The following is a 19,948-nucleotide window of genomic DNA, read 5'->3' as shown; positions in this document are numbered from 1 at the left end:
ACTATGCAAATATATATACAAACCCCCATTTCCAGAAAAGTTGGGATATTTTCCAAAATGCAATAAAAACAAAAATCTGTGATATGTTAATTCAAGTGAACCTTTATTTAACTGACAAAAGTACAAAGAAAAGATTTTCAATACTTTTACTGACCAACTTAATTGTATTTTGTAAATATACTCAAATTTAGAATTTGATGGCTGTAACACACTCAACAAAAGTTGGGACGGAGGCATGTTTACCATTGTGTTACATCACCTTTCCTTTTGATAACACTTTTTAATCGTTTTGGAACTGAGGATACTAATTGTAGTAGATTTGCAATTGGAAATTTTGTCCATTCTTGCTTGATATAAGACTTCAGCTGCTCAACAGTCCGTGGTCTCTGTTGTCTGATTCTCCTCTTCATGATGCGCCATACATTTTCAACAGGAGATAGATCTGGACTGGCAGCAGGCCAGTCAAGCACACAAAGCCGTTGTAGCCCGTGCAGAATGTGGTCTGGCATTGTCCTGCTGAAATAAGCATGGACGTCCCGGGAAGAGACGTCGCCTTGATGGCAACATATGTCTCTCTAAAATCCTAATATACGCCTCAGAGTCAATGGTACCTTCACATACATGCAACTCACCCATGCCGTGGGCACTGATGCACCCCCATGCCATCACAGATGCTGGCTTTTGCACCTTTCACTGATAACAATCAGGATGGTCATTTTCATCTTTGGCACGGAGAACTCGACGCCCGTTTTTTCTGAAAACTAGCTGAAATGTGGACTCATCCCATCTGAGATGAGCTCGGGCCCAGAGAACTTGCCAGCGTTTCTGCATAGAGTTGATGTATGGCTTCCTCCTTGCGTAATACAGTTTCAAGTTGCATTTCTGGATGCAGCGACGGACTGTGTTAAGTGACAATGGTTTTCCGAAGTACTCCCGAGCCCAGGTGGCTATAATTGTCACAGTAGCATGACGGTTTCTTAGGCAGTGCCGCCTGGAGGCTCGAAGATCACGCGCATTCAACAGTGGTTTCCGACCTTGCCCTTTACGCACTGAGATGTCTCTGAATTCTCTGAATCTTTTCACAATATTATGTACTGTAGATGTTGAAAGACCTAAATTCTCAGCAATCTTGTGTTGGGAAATGTTCCTTTTGAACTGACTAACAGTTCTCTCACGAATTTTGGCACAAAGGGGTGAGCCACGACCCATTCTTGCTTGCAAAGACCGAGCCTTTGATGGACGCTACTTTTATACCCGGTCATGATTCCTCACCTGCTACCAATTAGCTTGCTTAATGTGGAGTCTTCCAAACCGGTGTTACTTGAATATTCTGTGCACTTTTCAATCTTATTTTAACTCTGTCCCAACTTTTGCTGAGTGTGTTGCAGCCATCAAATTCTAAATTTGTGTATGTTTACAAAATACAATTAAGTTAGTCAGTAAAAGCATTGAAAATCTTTTCTTTGTACTTTTGTCAGTTAAATAAAGGTTCACGTGAATTAACATATCACAGATTTTTGTTTTTATTGCATTTTGGAAAATATCCCAACTTTTCTGGAAATGGGGCTTGTAAAATAGCAATAAATCACAAGAGCATGAGATAAAGTATCCTTAAAGTGAGATTGTTGGTTGTAGAGACATTTCAATGATGCAGCAAGTGAGTGCAATTATCCCCTTCTATTTAAGAGCCTAATGGCTAAGGGGTAGAAGTTGTTCTTGGACTTGGTGGCTTGAGGCTCTTGTACCTTCTACCTGATGGCAATGGTGAAAAGAGAGCGTGACCTGAGTGGTAGGGATCTCTGATGATGGCTGCTGCTTTCCTGTGACAGCTTTTCATGTAGATGTGCTCAATGGTTGGGAGGGCTTTACCCTTAATGTACTGGGCCAAATCCACTACCTTTTGTAGGATCTTCCATTCAAAGACATTGGTGTTTCCATACCAGACTGTGGTGCAGCCAGTCAATATACACTTCACTACACATCTATAGAAGTTTGTCAGAGTTTTAAGTGTCATGCCAAGTCTCCTGAGGAAGGAGAAGCCCTGCTGTGCTTTCTTCACAATTGCACTTGAGTGCTGATTTCAGGATAGGCCCTCTGAAATGGTAACACTCAGGAATTTGAAGTTGCTAACCCTCTCCGCCTCTGAATCTCCTATGAGGACTGGCTACCATCAGTTCCTTGGTCTTGCTGATACTGAGTGAGAGGTTGCTGTTAGGACACCACTCGGCCAATTTTTCAGTCTCCCTCCTGAATGCTGATTCATCATCACCGTTGCGGTTTTTCATTGATTCTATTATGGTTATTATTCGATTATAGATTTATTGAGTGTGCCTACAAGAGAATGAATCTCAGGGTTGTATATGGTGACATGTACGTACTTTGAACTTTTGAACCGTAAACCTTAGAGCGTAAACCTTAACCATAAACCTTGACCTTATATGTCAAATTCAAGGCCCGCGGGCCAAATCCGGCCCACGGTGGAATTATCTTTGGCCCGCGAGATAATATCTAATTACTATTAAAGCTGGCCCCAGTAATCGAAGTGCCTATGGCGTATGATATGGCTAATGCTGAGTTTATTCAGGTACCAGGTTTTCAGGGTTTTTAGTGTTTATTCGGCAGTCTTCTTCATAAGAAACGGAATTTGTAAAGTGAAACACTTTGTAGTTATAGCAGAGACTGAGACACATGAGAGCAGGCTGAAAAAACGGAGGCAACGAAAGCTGCGTTCGCACGCGTCCGACTGATCCGGCCCGCATGAAGCTGCATTTTGCTCAATCCGGCCCGTGACCTAAAATGAGTTTGACACCCTTGCCTTAGAGGAAAGCAGAGGTTAACCATCAGATGGGTTGCTAGGAAGGTGCCTCTGTCCTGAGCTGAGATTGGGTCGACTAAGCCTTTATTATTTGCTAGAGTTTAGAATGAAATAGCTTCTACAAATAGTACACATACCTCATAGTGTTGATAGGGTGGAACAACTTCTTAATGGTCTTCTTAGAGTAGATGGACAGAAAATGTTTCTTCAGGCCAAAGTCTAGAACTAAAGATATTTTCAAAGGTGTAGGCTGTTGCTGTCAGTGGCAGATGAACTTCACCAGGTTATGGTAAATCTTCTTGCTATTGCAACTATCCATAAAAATGAAAACAGAACTTGAAACTTGTGTGAGAGCCACAAAATTACTGGGCTCTTCTTTTGCAAGGGCCGCAAATGGATGAGTCAGTGGTAAGGAAGACAAATGCCACGTTAGCATTCATCTTCAGAGGACTAGAATATAAAAGCAAGATGAAATGCTGAGACTTTGAGGCATAGGCCCAGTCTCACTTGGAATACTGAGCAGTGTTTGGCCCTTATCTGAGGATTATGTGCAGACATTGGAGAGGGTTCATGAGAATTATCCCGGGCCTGTACTCACCAGAATTTAGAAGAATGAGGGGAGGATCTCATTGAAACCTACTGAATATTGGAAGGTCTAGACAGAGTGGATGGGGAGAGGATGTTTTCTGTAGTGGTTGAGTCTTAAGACCAGAGGGCACTGCCTCAGAATAGAGGGGCAAACATTTGGACAGAGATTAGATGGAATTTCTTTAGCTGGAGGCTGGTGAATCTGTGGAATTCATTGCCTTAAATGACTGTGAAGGCTTAGTTATTTTGGTATACATTTAAAGCGGAGGTTAATGGGTCATTGATTGGTAGGGGGTTCAGTGGTTGTAGGGTTGGAGGCAAGAGACTGGAGTTGGGAGAAATAATAAGTAAGCCATGATGGAATGGCAGATTGGGCTTGATGGGCTGAATGGCCTAATTCTACTCCTATATCTATGCCCAAATGACCTCCCCCACCATCCTTATTCTCTCCCTCCCTCTCTCTCCCCCCCCCCCCTTACCACATTCCCACATCCAATCTATCTGCATTAATTTTGGTAATGTTGCTGTGGATTTTCTGATATTTCCTGATCTTCAGTGGACAAATGAGGTTGCGTCTTGCAATCGCTGGAATGTGTGGTGACACTTGCAGACTGCACCCAGTACATCCTTGTGTGTGTTGGTTGATATTGCAAATGATGCATTTCACTCTGTTTCGCTGTGAAAAAATAAATCTGTACCCAATCTGAATCGATGTATTTGTCATGTTACGAAGGATGAACAGCTCTGATGGGCAGAAGGGGGCAAGGTTGCCCATGTCCCCCTCCCCTGGGAGAATTACAAACCGTTACTGTTGCCAGGCTGTTAATGAGAGAGAAAGAGATGGAACACAACATGCTGGGACTGGAACATTTGCTTCAGACAAGGGCGAGATAACACCGGGGAAGAGAGACCATATTATGACTCTTGTAAGACTCACGGCTCTGGAGAGGGCTGTTTACCTGGTACTATTCTGTTCATTAAAATTCCTCAGTGGACAGCCGGAGTGGGCTGGTTTGATGGGCTAAGCCATTCAAAACTGATTGACACCTGAGACCCCGTGAGTAGGGATAAAAGTGAGGTCTGGGGAGACACCCCTCAGACGCACCAAGAGACACACTAGTGAGCACTGCTTAAGTGTTGGAACCCACGAGAAAAGTGTGGGGCATCGGAGACAACGAAGGATCGGTCAATTTGAACTCAGTGTTTATAGTGAGGCCGGTGGGGGGCTTGTGTGTGTGTTCACCCTTGCCTGGGTGACGAGTCCACCATAGAAGAACGGTCTAGCTAAAGGACAGAGGGGTCATATCTGAATGGCCACAACAACACATCGACGGATCAGGATCGTAAAGGAAGGTTTGCAAGACAATAGCTGTCACTGTTTGCTCGCTCTCTCTCTCTCTCTCCCAACAATTACAACACATCTACCAACAACTACCTCAGCCTGTATGAACTGAACTGAACTTTATACTCACATATGACAATTCATCAACCCCTAGACAACGATAGAGTTTGTTTATTAGTGATTATTATTATACCCACACTTTTAGGTTTAGTATTGCTAACATGTATTATCTGTATATTTGCATTGTTGATATTGATTTGTATATTTTACTAATAAACACTGTTTTGAAAATAGTACCAGACTCCAACAGATACTTCTATTTTTGCTGGTAAGACACCCAGTTACGGGGTACATAACAAATTGGGGGCTCATCCGGGATTTGATACCAAATTGGGGGGCCAGTGAATCGGGCTATAAGTCCATTATTTGTTCTGGTTGCGTGGGTAACCAGACGGGGAACCAGCAAAGATGGATGTAGGCGAATTTATACAAAACCCGACTTTGAAGGCACTAGAGGATGCCACAAAGACGGACTTGGTGAATATTGTGAAAGGTTTAAATATCACAGAGGTGAAGTCATCAATGAAAAAGTGGGAGATACAGAGGGCCATAGCCCAGTATTATATATCCGAGGATGTGTTCATGCCGGGGGTATTGGAACTTATCCCTGAAAAGAAACCAGTTGTTGGGGTGGTTCAGTTAGAGTTGGAAAAATTAAGGTTGGAAGCAGAGGAGAAAGAGGAACAGAGGGAGCATGAACTTAGGTTAAAACAGCTGGAAGCAGAGGAGAAAGAGAAAGAGAGGCAACATGAGCTGGAAATAGAGAGGGTAAAGCAACAGGGAAAAGACCAAGAGGAAGGCTCAAGAGAGGAGAAGTTTAATGTTAGTAGAGAGTTTAGGTTAGTACCTCCGTTGGAGGAGACAGATGTTGATAGTTACTTCTTGCATTTTGAAAAGGTGGCAGTGAATCAGAAGTGGCCCAGAGATCAGTGGGTGGCGTTGTTACAAAGTGCATTAAAAAGTAAGGCTCAACGGGCATATGCGGCATTGTCCATGGACGAGTCTGCGGTTTATGAGGAAGTAAAAGAGGTTATCCTTCAGGCCTATGAGTTGGTACCTGAAGCATATAGACAAAAGTTCAGAGATTTAAAGAAACTGTGGAATCAGACGTATGCAGAGTTTGCTCTTGGATCGCTGGTGTGCTGCAGAAAAGGTGGAGGAGGATTTCCATCGTTTCAGAGAGTTAATTCTGATTGAGGAATTTAAAGGTTGTGTTTCGGATACTATCAGGATGTATCTGAACGAGAAGCTGAATAAGTCTATATCGGAATTTGCCAGGTTCGCAGATGAATATGCCCTAACCCACAAGACAAAGTTTTCCTCAAATAAGAGTTACCAGAAAGGCAGTAGGGACGGTAAAGGAAGTCCACCGGCTAAGGTAGAAAATAAGCCGGGAGCTAGTGGTAAAGGTTAGGTTAGGAGGAGAAGCAGGCTGGCAGGAAGGTTCCTGGCTTGACCAGTTATAATTGTGGAAAGGTTGGTCATATTGCATCTAAGTGCTTTGCTCCGAAGAAGGAAACAGGAAAAGGGAAAACAGCAGTCCCTACAGGGTGTACTGAGTCGATCAGCAAGTCGACGAGGAAGGCAAAGGTAGATAGAGTACGAGAGGGGCATGAGAGATTTATTTCAGAAGGGACGGTGTCTGTGAAAGAAGGAGAGACCCCAGTTCCAGTGAGAATCTGGAGAGATACTGGGGCTGATCAGTCATTGATCCTAAGTAAGGTGCTAGATTTTGGTCCTGAGACTGGAGAGGTAGTTTTAAGAGGTATAGGAAAAGGGACAGAAGCTGTGCCTTTGCATGGGATCATTTTAAAATGTGACCTGGTATCTGGACCAGTTGAAGTAGGGGTGCGGTCAGAATTACCGAGAGACGGCGCGGACATCCTTCTTGGTAATGATTTAGCAGGTGGTGACGTGTGTGCAACAGTGAAATTAACGAGCAAACCTGTGAGTGCTGAGGACCCGCCCCTGGATTCTAAGATCTATCCTGCATGCGCGATCACTCGCAGCATGTCGAGAAAGGCAGCTGAGAAAGAGGACAGTTTAAATGAGTCCTGTGTTGATTTGGCTGAGACGTTTTTGCGGACCCTGTACCAGGAGGGGTTAGGGGATGGTAAAGCGGAGAATAGGGAGGTGAAAGAGAATAAAGGAGAGGAGGTAGACCTGCCCTTAGCAAGAAAAGAATTTATAAAGGAGCAAGGACGTGACGAGGAGCTTGTGGCATTGAGAGAGTCAGTTCTTTCTGAGACAGAACTGGATAAAGAAGCAGAGGACTACTACCTGAAGGACGGAGTGTTGATGAGGAAGTGGAGGCCGACCACAGTGCCAGTCGATGATGACTGGGCGGTGGAACATCAGGTAGTAGTACCGAAGGTGTATCGGGATGAAATTTTGAACTTAGCTCACAAGGGACATCTAGGTGGACATTTAGGAGTAAGGAAGACAGTAGATAGGGTTATGAAAGATTTCTATTGGCCAAAAATGAGGAAGGATATAGCTGATTATTATAAAAGGTGCCATACGTGTCAGGTGGTAGGAAAGCCAAACCAGGTGATCCCTAAGGCACCTCTCAGACCGATACCCACTTTTGAGGAGCCTTTCTCCCGAATCATTGTGGATTTTGTGGGTCCTTTGCCTAGAACAACGAGTGGGCGGCAATACGTCATGACCATGATGTGTGCCACTACACGATTTCCAGAGGCTGTGCCTCTGGGGAATATTAGGACCCCTGCGGTGGTGAAAGCCCTCATTAAATTCTTTACCACAGTGGGGCTACCTAAGGAAATACAGTCAGATCAGGGGAGTACATTCACAGCCAGAGCGTTTCAGCAAATGATGACACAGATGGGAGTTAAACAAATTTTAGCTTCTGCATACCATCCGGAATCTCAAGGAGCGTTGGAAAGATTCCACGCTACACTAAAGACTATGATTAAAACTTACTGTCAGGAAAACGTTCAAGACTGGGATGATGCATTACCACTTCTGTTATTTGCAGTGAGGGATACGGTTCAGGAATCTCTGCGGTTCAGTCCGTTTGAGCTCATTTTTGGTCACAGGCCCAGAGAACCTTTAACCCTACTTAAAGAGAAGTGGTCTAGCCCGAACATTCAAGTCAGTGTGATTGACTATGTTTTAAAATTCCAGGAAAGACTCCATAAAGTATGCGCCTTGGCAAAGGAAAATTTAAAAGACTCCCAGACGAGAATGAAAAAATGGTATGACAAACGTACCCAAGAGCAAAAATTTCACGTGGGCGATAAGGTCTTGGTCCTATTCCCTGTAGTTACCAACCCCCTACAGGCGAGGTTTCAAGGACCATACAAAGTAGTTAAGAAAATAGACTCGCTGAATTATGTGATTGAAACCCCTGATAGACGCAAGCCGAATCAGTTGGTTCATGTCAACATGCTGAAAGGTTATCATGAAACGACCCCCGTGGAGGTCGGTGTAGTTACGAAAACTGATGAGGTAGAGAAGAGTGTTGAGGAGGACCCAGAGCGTTTTGAAAAGATAAGTATAATACCCACCAGACTATAAAACTCAGTTATTCTAGCCAACCTTGCTGATAAAGTCAATCACTTAGAGCCTGAACAAAGAGAGCAGTTAACACAGCTCATTAAACGGCATACAGATTTATGTTCCAAGGAGGTGTAAAGGAATAGAACATAATGTCATTGTTACCTCGACCCAGCCTATTAAACAATCCCCTTATCGGATGAATTTGGAAAAGAGCAAGCTAGTAGAAAAAGAAATTGAGCATATGCTAGCTGCTGGTATAATTCGTGAATCCTTTTCTGCGTGGGCCTCTCCCTGCGTGGTAGTACCGAAACCAGACGGTACCATAAGATTCTGTACCGATTACAGAAAGGTGAATGCTGTCAAGCAGACAGATGCTTACCCTATCCCTAGGGTGGACGATTGCATTGATAAAATGGGTAAAGCGAGGTACATCACTAAGATTGACTTGTTAAAGGGATACTGGTGCGTTCCTTTAACGGACAGGGCTCGAGAAATTTCAGCCTTTGTCACCCCCTCCGGGTTTTACGAGTACAACGTCTTGCCGTTTGGAATGAAAAATGCACCAGGGACATTCCAGAGGATGATTGGCATGGTGATAAAAGGGTTAACAAATACCAAGGCTTATATTGACAATGTGGTAGTTTGGAATGACACCTGGGATGAGCACATTGAGGCTGTAGAAAACCTGTTTAAAAGAATGTCTGCAGCCCAACTTACAGTGAACCTTGCAAAGAATGAATTTGGCCATGCCACAATCACCTACTTGGGGTATGTGGTAGGGCAGGGGCAGTTGGCTCCTGTGCAGGCTAAAGTACAAGCTATTTCTGAGGTTCCTGTACCAACAAATAAGAGAGCCTTGAGAAGATTTTTGGGCATGGTGGGGTACTATCGAAAATTTTGTAAGAACTTTGCTGATATCGCCCTCCCGCTTACAAAACTCCTACAGAAGAAAGAAAAATTTGAGTGGAACAATTCTTGTCAGGATGCTTTTGACAAGTTAAAAACCATACTGTGTCATCACCCTGTGTTAAAGGCACCTGACTTGTTAGAACCTTTCTCCCTGGCGACTGATGCAAGTGATGAGGCTGCAGGGGCAGTCCTATTGCAGAAAGCAGGGGATGGGGTGGAACACCCAGTAGCGTATTTCTCTCGGAAGTTCAATGTGCACCAGAGGAATTACTCTACCGTGGAAAAGGAATTGTTGGCACTTGATTTGGCAATACAACATTTTGAAATGTACATTTGTTCAGCACAGAGACCCTTAATTGTTTATACAGATCACAACCCTTTGGTATTCCTAGCTAACATGAAAAATAAAAACAGAAGATTATTAAATTGGAGTCTGATGCTACAAGAGTTTGATATTCAGATACAACATATTAAAGGAAGTGACAATGTAATCGCTGACTGTTTATCTAGATGCTAAGTGAAGGTATATCTGTATTGCTTTATAGTTAAGAACACTTTTTTTTTGCTAAACTCTGTAATCCTGTAAAACACTGTACTACCGGTAGTTAATTTTCCCCTATGGGATTAGTTTTCCCACTGGCATACTCAGCAAATCTATAGAATAGTAACTATAACAGGATCAATGAAAGATCAACCAGAGTGCAGAAGACAACAAACTGTGCAAATATAAATACAAACCCCCATTTCCGGAAAAGTTGGGATATTTTCCAAAATGCAATAAAAACAAAAATCTGTGATATGTTAATTCAAGTGAACCTTTATTTAACTGACAAAAGTACAAAGAAAAGATTTTCAATACTTTTTTGTATTTTAATTTTATTGTAAATTAATTGTATTTTGTAAATATACTCAAATTTAGAATTTGATAGAGCTTGTTTATTATTGATTATTATTATACCCACACTTTTAGGTTTAGTATTGCTAACGTGTATTATCTGTATATTTGCATTGTTGATATTGATTTGTATATTTTACTAATAAACACTGTTTTGAAAATAGTACCAGACTCCAACGGATACTTCTATTTTTGCTGGTAAGACACCCAGTTACGGGGTATGTAACAGTCAAAGGAATTCTACATGCTTCCCAGTCTAATCCATTAACTTTAAATCAGAATGAATGTGACAGTGAATGCTATCGTTCACCAGCAGAGTGAGCTCCTGTTAGAAACACGAGTTTCTGCAGATGCTGGAAATCTTGAGCAACACACACAAAAGCTCTTGTTATACAGGTAGTTTCACTCGACTTCACTCACTGAATTGTTCCCACAACCTTTTGAATCACTCAAGGACTCTTCGTCTCATGTTTCCGTTAACTATTTACTAATTCTTTTTTTCTCTTTTTGTATTTGCACAGTTAGTCTTTGGCTGCTTGTTTGTCTTGTTGAGTGCAGTCTTTCACTGATTCTATTGTGTTTCTGGTATTTATTGTGATTGCTTGCAAGAAAATAGATCTCTGGCTTTTATGTAGTGATATATATGTACTTCGATAATAAGTTTACTTTCTTGGCTGTGGTGACTGCAGTAGTTAAATTGCCAGACGGGTGATCCGGAGACTGGACTAATGTGGAAGTCCATAGTTCAAATCTCACCGCAGCAACTATAAAATTAATTGTATTTAACAATCGGTCACTGGTAATGGTTGCTATGAAACTACTGGCTGGTCAGATTTATCAGTCCTCTCGAGGGAGGAATTATGCTGTCTTTGCCCAGTCTTGTGACTTCAGACTTACACCAGTCTCGTTGATGTAATGCCCTCGTGGTCCTGTGAGCCACTCTGTTCAGGGGCTGCTGCTGACAGCCACATCCGTGACAGACTCCCAACCACAGCCGAACCTGCATCCTATCTAATATCACACTGGCCCAGTCTCCTTGTGCATTTACCATACTTAGATTTTTAAAGTGTTAAAAATCTTTTGGAGGAAAGTTCAAAGTATGTGTACGTCACTATATACTACACTGAGATTCATTTTCTTGCAGGCATCACAGGAAATACAAAAAAAACAATAGAATAAATGGAAAAACCACACACACAATTGGGCAAACAACCAATGTGTGAAAAAAAGACAAACTCCAAATACATAAAAAGTAACAATACTGCGAGCATGAGTTATGAAGTCCTTGACAGTGAGTCTGTAGGTTATAGAATCAGTTCAGTGTTGAGTGAAGTTATTCAATATGGTTCTCAATGTTTATTGCTTAAATATGTTATGGAACCAGTTCAGTGTTGGGGTGAATGGAGTTATCCCTTCTGGTTCGTGAACCTGATGATTGAGGGGTAATAACTGTTCCTGAACCTGGTGGTGTGAGTCCTGAGGCTCCTGTACCTCCTTCCTGATGGCAGCAGTGAGAAGAGAGTGTGTCCTGGGTGGTGGGGATCCTTGATGGATCACTCCGATAGATCTGGATGGTGTTGGTGATGGATCTTGATGACGGGACATGTTGGAAGAAGGAAATATCGAGTGACAGACTGTTTCTAGAAATATGAACGTTTTTTTATCTTTTTAACTGTCAGGTGGGCTGATGACTTCAGTGCTGAGGGTTGTCATGGATCAGCAAAACACAAGTTCAATCATCCTTTCCTTCAGGTGAGTATATGCTAACTGCATTGCTAACAGCTACCATAACTTGTGCAAAATGTTATTCTATTCAATCACAGTATACAAACTTAACATCAAATGATTTGAGTGCAAGACAAAACTAAAGTGACACAAAAAAATGCTAGAGGAACTTGGGTGGTCTGGCAGCATCTATGGGGAAGAGTAAACAGCTGAAGTTTCAGGTCATGACCCTTCATTAGGAGAGTCTAAATCTTAAATTTCTGTAGTACAGAAGTAAGCATTTTGGTCTTTTTTTTCTCTCGTGTCAACTCCGTGCCTGTCTATACTGATTCCACTTAAATGCGTTGTTTCTATATCCCTCTGCCTTGCTTACCCATCCAGATCTCTGAAGTTTTTAACCATTCTGCAATTAGCAAAGCTGCAGCAAGTTGCAAACTCAGTAAGCTGCATCATGGGCACTAGTCTCCCCGACATCCAGGACAGCTTCAAAAGGCAATGCCTCAAAAAAAAAACGTGGTGTCCGTCGTTAAGGACCCCAGTCACCCGGGGCAAGCCCTCTCCTCATTGCTTCCATCAAGGAAGAAGGTACAGAAACTTGAAGGCACACATTCAATGATTCAGAAACAGCTTCTTCCCTTCTGCCGTCAGATTTCTGAATCGACATTGATCCCATGAACACTACCTCACTTTATACTCTCTTTTGCACTCCTTGTTTAATTTCAATTTGTATATATGTTTCCAATTGTAATGTATGGGTTTTTATTATGCATTGCAACTACAACCAATTTCACGACATAACTATGCCTGTGATTTTTCAAGCTGACTGTGATTCTGATTCACTCTGGCAGCTTATTACAGATGCTAACAGCTGTGTGAGCTTGCTAATGGATCCCCTTTAACCCGTCTCCCTTTTGCTTGGAAACCCATCTCTACCATAAGGTCCTTTCCACTGGCTGAGTAATAGGACAGCCTATCCAATCTTTCTTTAATCCAGGCAATATCCTTCATGGCCTTCTGATACCTCAGCAGTGGCAAACTAAGATATAGATATCTCTTCCAAGATCCTAGCAATCTCCTTCCTTGCTTCCATAACATTCTAGGTCAGGTCTTGGGGATTTATCTACTTTTGTTTCAAGACCTCGATGAAAGAGGTGTTAATATTGACAAGCTCCAGAATATCACTGTTCCCTCCCTTGAACTTGCTAGTATCTATTTTTTAGTGTAAGTACAGAAAAAAGGTTACAACCTTCATACACAAAATGCTGGAGGAATTCAGCAAGTCAGGCAGCGTCCATTGAAACAAATGAACAGTTGACGTTTTGGGCCAAGACCCTTCATTAGGACTGGGAAGGAGGATAGCTGGAAGGTGATAGGTGAAGCCAGGCAGGTAGGAAAGATAAAAGGCTGGAGAGGGAGGAATCGGAAAGGAGAGTGAACCACACGAGAAAGGGAACCTTGTCCATTTCCTGTGGCTCGTCACATGGATCACCCCATTAATCCTTGAGGTGGACTACTCTCTTCCATCGTGCCTATGAGTCTCATTTACCTGCATGGAAATTGTGGCCCTTTGTTGCCTCTAATTCCTTGTATCTACTTGATAACCAAGGCTTCCCAATCTTGTCATTTTAGCCCTTCACTCTAGCAGGAACGTGCTGGCCCTGAGCCCATCATGTCTTACTTTTTAAAAAGCATTTCACTTACGAGACGTCCTCTTATCTGCAAATGGCATCTTCCGATCAATTTTTGAGAATTCCTGTCTGATCTTATTGAAATTTCCCAATCCCTAGCTTAGGACCTTGATTTGAGGACCAGCTTTACTTTGTTTCATGTCTAACATGAAAAGAGTAGAATTATGGTCACTGGCTTCTGAAACACATCAACAGTTCCTAAGTGGAGTCGCATGCTGACATTTCTCTACAGTTATAAGACATAGGAGCAGAATTTGGCCCACTGAGTCTGCTCTGCCATTCCATCATGCCTAATGTATTGTCCCTCTCAACCCCTTTCTCCTGCCTTCTTCCCATAACATTTGATGTCCTTGCTCCACTTTTAATATACCCAATGACTTGACCTCCACAGCTGTCTGTGGCACTGAATTCACAGATTCACTACCCTCTGGCTGAATAAATTCTCCCTTTACTAATAGGATGTCCTTTTATTCTGAGGCTGTACCCTTTGATCCTCGACTCCCATACTATAGGAGACATCCAATTCCACTCTATCTCAGCTTTCAACGTTTAATAGGTTTCACTGCAATTCCCTTCCCCCCCCCCCCCAAGTTCTTCTAAACCAGGTGTTCTTACCTGGGGTCCGTGGACCCCTCGGTTCATTGTAAGGCTCCATAGCACAAAAAAGGTTGGGGAAACCCCTGTTCTAAACTCCAAGTATAGGCCCAGTCATCAAATGGTTGTCATACCCAATCTGAAAAAAAATCACTAAGCAACTACCATCAACAGACCACTTGCAATACCAGAGGAAACAACACACTGGACCATTGCTACACCACCATCAAGAGTGCCTGCGGTGCTATTTCACACCCTCACTTCAGTAAGTCTGATCACCCGGCTGCACTTCTACTCCCTGAGTATAGGCAGAGTCTGAAGACTGCAGCACCAGCAGTGAGGACCAAGAAGGTACGGACAAGGGAAGCACAGGAATGCCTACAGGACTGCTTTGAATCAGAGGACTGGACTGTATTCAGGGATTCATTTTCGAACCTGGATGAGAATGCTGCATTTGTTACCGACTTCATTAAAACCTGTGTGGGAGTGTGAGCCCACAAAGACTTACTGTACATTCCCAAACCAAAAGCCGTGGATGAACCAGGAGGTACGTTGTCTGCTGAAGGCTGGATCTGTGGCATTCAAGTCTGGCGATCCAGGCCTGTACCAGAAAACCAGGTGTGATTTGCGGAGGGCTATTTCAAGGGTGAAGACACAATTTTGAACGAAGTTGGAGGGGACATCAGATGTACGACAACTCTGGCAGGGTTTGCAAGACATTACTTCCTACAAAGCGAAACTCAATAGTATGAATGGCAGCGATACTTCACTACCAGATGAACTCAACACCTTCAATGCACGCTTTGAAAGGGAGAACACAATGAACACAATTACAACTATGAAGATCCCTGCTGCACCTGATGACCCTGTGATCTCTGTCTCAGAGGCCGATGTTAGGCTGTCTTTAAAGGGAGTGAACCCTCGCAAGGTTCCGATGGAGTACGTGGTAAGGCTCTGAAAACCTATGCCAACCGACTAGCGGGAGTATTCAAGGACATTTTCAACCTCTCACCGCTACGGGTGGAAGTTCCCACTTGCTTCAAAAAGGCAACAGTTATACCAGTGCCTAAGAAGAAAAATGTGAGCTGCCTTAATGACTATCGCCTGGTAGCACACACATCTACAGTGATGAAATGCTTTGAGAGGTTGGTCATGACTAGACTGAACTCCTGCCTCAGCAAGGACCTGGACCCATTGCAATTTGCCTGTCGCTGCAATAGGTCAATGGCAGACAGAATCTCAATGAATGACTCTCCACACTGCTTTAGACCACCTTGACAACACAAACACCTACATCAGGATGCTGTTCATCAACTATAGCTCAACATTTAATACCATCATTCCCATGTTCCTGATTGAGAAGCTGCAGAACCTGGGCCACTGTACCTCCCTCTGTAATTGGATCCTCGACTTCCTAAACGGACTACCAGTCTGTGTGGATTGGTGTTAACATCTCCTCCTCACTGACGATCAACACTGGCACACCTCAGGGGTGTGTGCTTAGCCCACTGCTCTACTCTCTGTATACACATGACTGTGTGGTTAGGCATAGCTCATATACCATCTATAAATTTGCTGACCATACAACCATTGTTGGTAGAATCTCAGGTGGTGATGGGAGGGCGTACAGGAGTGAGATATACCAACTAGTGGAGTGGTGTCATAGCAACAAGCTGGCACTCAACGTCAGTAAGATGAAAGAGCTGATTGTGGATTTCAGGAAGGGTAAGACGAAGGAACACATACCGATCCTCATAGAGGGATCAGAAGTGGAGAGAGTGAGTAGCTTCAAGCTCCTGGGTGTCAAGATCTCTGAGGATCTAACCTGGTCCCAACATATCGATGTAGTTATAAAGAAGGCATGACAGCGGCTATACTTTATTAGGAATTTGAAGAAATTTGGCATGTCAACAAATACACTCTAAAACTTCTATAGCGCAAACATGAGGAAATCTGCAGATGCTGGAAATTCAAACAACAACACACACAAAATGCTGGTAGAACACAGCAGGCTAGGCAGCATCTATAGGGAGAAGCGATGTCGATGTTTAGGGTCTCGGCCCTAAACGTCGACATCGCTTCTCCCTATAGATGCTGCCTAGCCTGTTGTGTTCTACTAAAACTTCTGTAGTTGTCCCGTGGAGAGCATTCTGACAGGCTGCATCACTGTCTGGTATGGAGGGGTTACTGCACAGGACCGAAAGAAGCTGCAGAAGGTTGTAAATTTAGTCAGCTCCATCTTGGGTACTAACCTACAAAGTACCCAGGACACTTACAGTAAACGGTGTCTCAGAAAGGCAGCATCTATTATTAAGGACCTTCAGCACCCAGGGCATGCCCTTTTCTCACTGTTACCATCAGGTAGGAGGTACAGAAGCCTGAAGGCACACATTCAGCGATTCAGGAACAGCTTCTTCCCCTCTGCCATCCCATCCCTAAATGGACATTGAATCTGTGGACACTACCTCACTTTTTTTTAATATACATTATTTCTGTTTTTGCACATTTTTTAATCAATTCATTATACAGTACATAATTGATTTACTTGTTTATTATTTTAATTTTATTTTTATTATTTTTTCTCTTTGTTAGATTATGTATTGCATTGAACTGCTGCTGCTAAGTTAACAAATTTCACGTCACTTGCCAGTGATAATAAACTTGATTCTGATACTCATATTGTTATCAGCATATTGCTTCATAAAAGTTTCAGCACAACAAATTCCGCCCCATCTAATCCTTGGGATTAAGGTAAATTCCAATCAATACCAGGAAAGCTAACATCACAGATTATTACCGCCTGATGACTATATCTTCACTTGTGTTATCTTTTATGGTCTAATATCTTAACTACAGGGTGGGGAGAGGGCTCATGGCGATTACCATCAGAAGTCACATCTTTCTTCCTGAAATTCTGTGTGCCATTTTGTAAATCTGGAGTTCAATTGGAAAGGGCAAGGCATAACTTCAACTCAACTTTATTTGCTATATACATTTACATCTATAATAATGTTACACTACAGTGGCACAACCTTCAAGAAGTTTGTGTACACACAACTTAATGCTTCGGTGATTTTTTTGTTGCAGGCTGTGGGAATGTTCCTTGGGGAAGCCTCCTGTTTCGCTGTTTTCTACTTAATTTCATGCCATGATCGGCTAAGGGCAGAACCACAAATGGCTCCTGCAAGGAAGTTCAACTCTTTCATTTTCCTGCCGCCTGCCCTGTGTGACATGCTGGCCACTAGCATCATGTATATTGGTGAGTTTACCCAAGTGTTTGAAGCAGGAAAATAATAAACTTTTGCGTGATGCAGTGAAACTGTATCAAGCACTTTGATTGAAGAGATATAGAACATAGAAATCTAACACACCATGTACTTTCTAAACAGCACTGTCAACCTGCACAGCAGCCTTGAGTGTCCTATGGACACGGACCCTCAAGACCTCTCTGATCACACTGCCAAGAGTCTTAACATTAGTATTATATTCCATCTTCACATTTTACCTGCCAAAATGAAGTGCTTCACACTTATCAGTATTGAACTGCATCTGCCACTTCTCAGCCCACAGTAGCCTGGGGTACATCTCATCCGGTCCTGGTGACTTAGCTAACTTGATGCTTTTCAAAAGCTCCAACACATCCTCTTTCTTAAAGTCTATATGCTCAAGTGTTTTAGTCCACTGCAAATCATTCCCACTATCACCAAGGTCTTTTTCCCTGGTGAATACCGAAGCAAAGTAGTCATTATGTACCTTTGCTACCTCGTCCATCTCCATGCTCATGTTTCCACTATCGCTCCTGATTGATCCTATTCTCACACGGCTCATCCTCCTGCTCTTCACATACTTGCAGAATACCTTGGGATTGTCGTTAATCCTGCTCGCCAAGGCCTTCTCATCGCCCTTTCTGGCTCTCTTAATTTCATTCTTAAGCTCCTTCCTGCCAGCTTTATAATCTTCTAGATCTCTACCATTACCTAGTAGTTGTTCTTTTTTAACCTTTCGTAAGCTTTTCTTCTTGACTAGATTTTCAACAGTCTTTGTACACCATGGTTCCTGTACCCTACCATCCTTTCCCTGTCTCATTGGAACGTATCAATGCAGAACCTCATGCAAATATCCCCAGAACATTTGCCACATTTCTGCCGTACATTACCCTGAGAGCATCTGTTCCCAATTTATGCTTCCAAGTTCCTGCCTGATAGCCTCATAATTCCCCTTACTTCAATTAAACACTTTTCTAACTTGTCTTCCTATTCCTCTCCAATGCTGTGTTAAAGGAGATAGAATTGTGATCACTGTCTCCAAAATGCTCTCCCACTGAGAGATCTGACACCTGACCATGTTCATTTCCCAATACCAAATCAAGTACAGTCTCTCCTCTTGTAGGCTTATCTACATACTGTGTCAGGAAACTGTCCTGAACACAGTTAACCTTCACAGTGTTCTGTGGCAATACATTCCACAGATTCACCACTCCCGGCTAAAGAAATTTCTCCTCAGCTTTGTTCTAAAAGGGTCCGCTTGTACTCTAACGCTGTATCCTCTAGTCTTAGACTCTCTTTCTGCTACCTCCTCCCCACATCATAGGAAGCATCCTCTCCACATCCACTCTGTTGAGGGCCTTTCAGCATGTGATCAGTTTGAATTTTCCGAGGCTGTGCCCTCTGGTCCTAGACATCCCCACGAGAGGTGGTTTCCTCTCCACATCCACTCTATCTTGGCCTTTCATATGTACATAGAAACATAGAAAATAGGTGCAGGAGTAGGCCATTCGGCCCTTCAAGCCTGCACCACCATTCAGTATGATCATGGCTGATCATCCAACTCAGAACCCTGTACCTGCTTTCTCTCCATACCCCCGATCACTTTAGCCACAAGGGCCATATCTAACTTCCTCTTAATTATAGTAAATGAACTGGCCTCAACTGTTTCCTGTGGCAGAGAATTCCACAGGTTCACCACTCTTTGTGTGAAGAAGTGTTTCCTCATCTCGGTCCTAAAAGGCTTCCCCTTTATCCTTAAACTGTGACCCCTCATTCTGGGCTTCCACAACCTGTCAACTTGAAGTGTTTGTGAATACTCTGCATTTTGGCTGCCATGGTGCTTTCAATTTGTTTGTCTTGTATGATTGCTTTTTCTTGCTTGTGCAATCACTAAGGCCAATGTATTTTTGTGCACCCCTCTCCAGCTTTAAGCTTGACCAGTGCGTCCAGTTTCCAGATGCTTCGAGGAGCTGTGATCATCTTCACTGGGCTGCTGTCTGTTGCCTTCCTGGGCCGCAAGTTAAAGCCCAGCCAGTGGGTAGGAATTCTGTTCACCATCTGTGGACTTGTTGTCGTGGGTTTGGCAGACATCCTCAGTGGAGAGGGTCGCCAAGAGCGCCATTTGTCTCAGGTCATAACAGGTAACAACGTGCTTTGTATTTCTTTCAACTCTACAAGCAGAAATCTATTAATTAACAAAAACTTCCTTCCTTGGTAATGAATAGTTTTAAGTTGGTTGAATTCCTCTTTGCTTAGCTATTGACCCAGTAAGACTGAAATGGTTAAATGCAAGAGGTTCTGCAGGGCTAGGTATCTCAAGCAACACACACAAAATACTGGAGGAACTCAGCAGGTGAGGCAGCATCCACAGAGAGGAATAAACAATGGACATTTGGGGCTGAGACCCTTCATCAGGAGTGGAGATGACGGGGGAGAAAGCCAGAATAAGCAAGTGGGGTTAAAAGACAGGTGACAGGTGAACCCAGGTGAGGAGGAAGTTGGTAGGTGGGTGAGGGAGAGGGGATGAAGTGGAAACTGGGAGTT

At 43.1% G+C, this 19,948-nt stretch overlaps 1 protein-coding gene across 1 annotated transcript in view; it reads left to right on the top strand.

Annotated features, from left to right (window-relative positions):
* The window catches only part of slc35f6 (solute carrier family 35 member F6), a 69,982-nt gene that overhangs the window by 33,198 nt on the left and 16,836 nt on the right, over nt 1–19,948 (top strand). Inside the window, exons 2-4 of the mRNA XM_073057472.1 lie at nt 11,811–11,883; nt 17,226–17,397; nt 19,330–19,545. Coding sequence (XP_072913573.1) covers nt 11,811–11,883; nt 17,226–17,397; nt 19,330–19,545 — 461 coding nt within the window. The remainder of the gene's footprint in view (nt 1–11,810; nt 11,884–17,225; nt 17,398–19,329; nt 19,546–19,948) is intronic.

The sequence above is a fragment of the Hemitrygon akajei genome, chromosome 9, assembly GCF_048418815.1.
Source record: "Hemitrygon akajei chromosome 9, sHemAka1.3, whole genome shotgun sequence".
Lineage (NCBI taxonomy): Eukaryota > Metazoa > Chordata > Chondrichthyes > Myliobatiformes > Dasyatidae > Hemitrygon > Hemitrygon akajei.
This window is presented reverse-complemented; position numbering and strand designations above follow the sequence as displayed.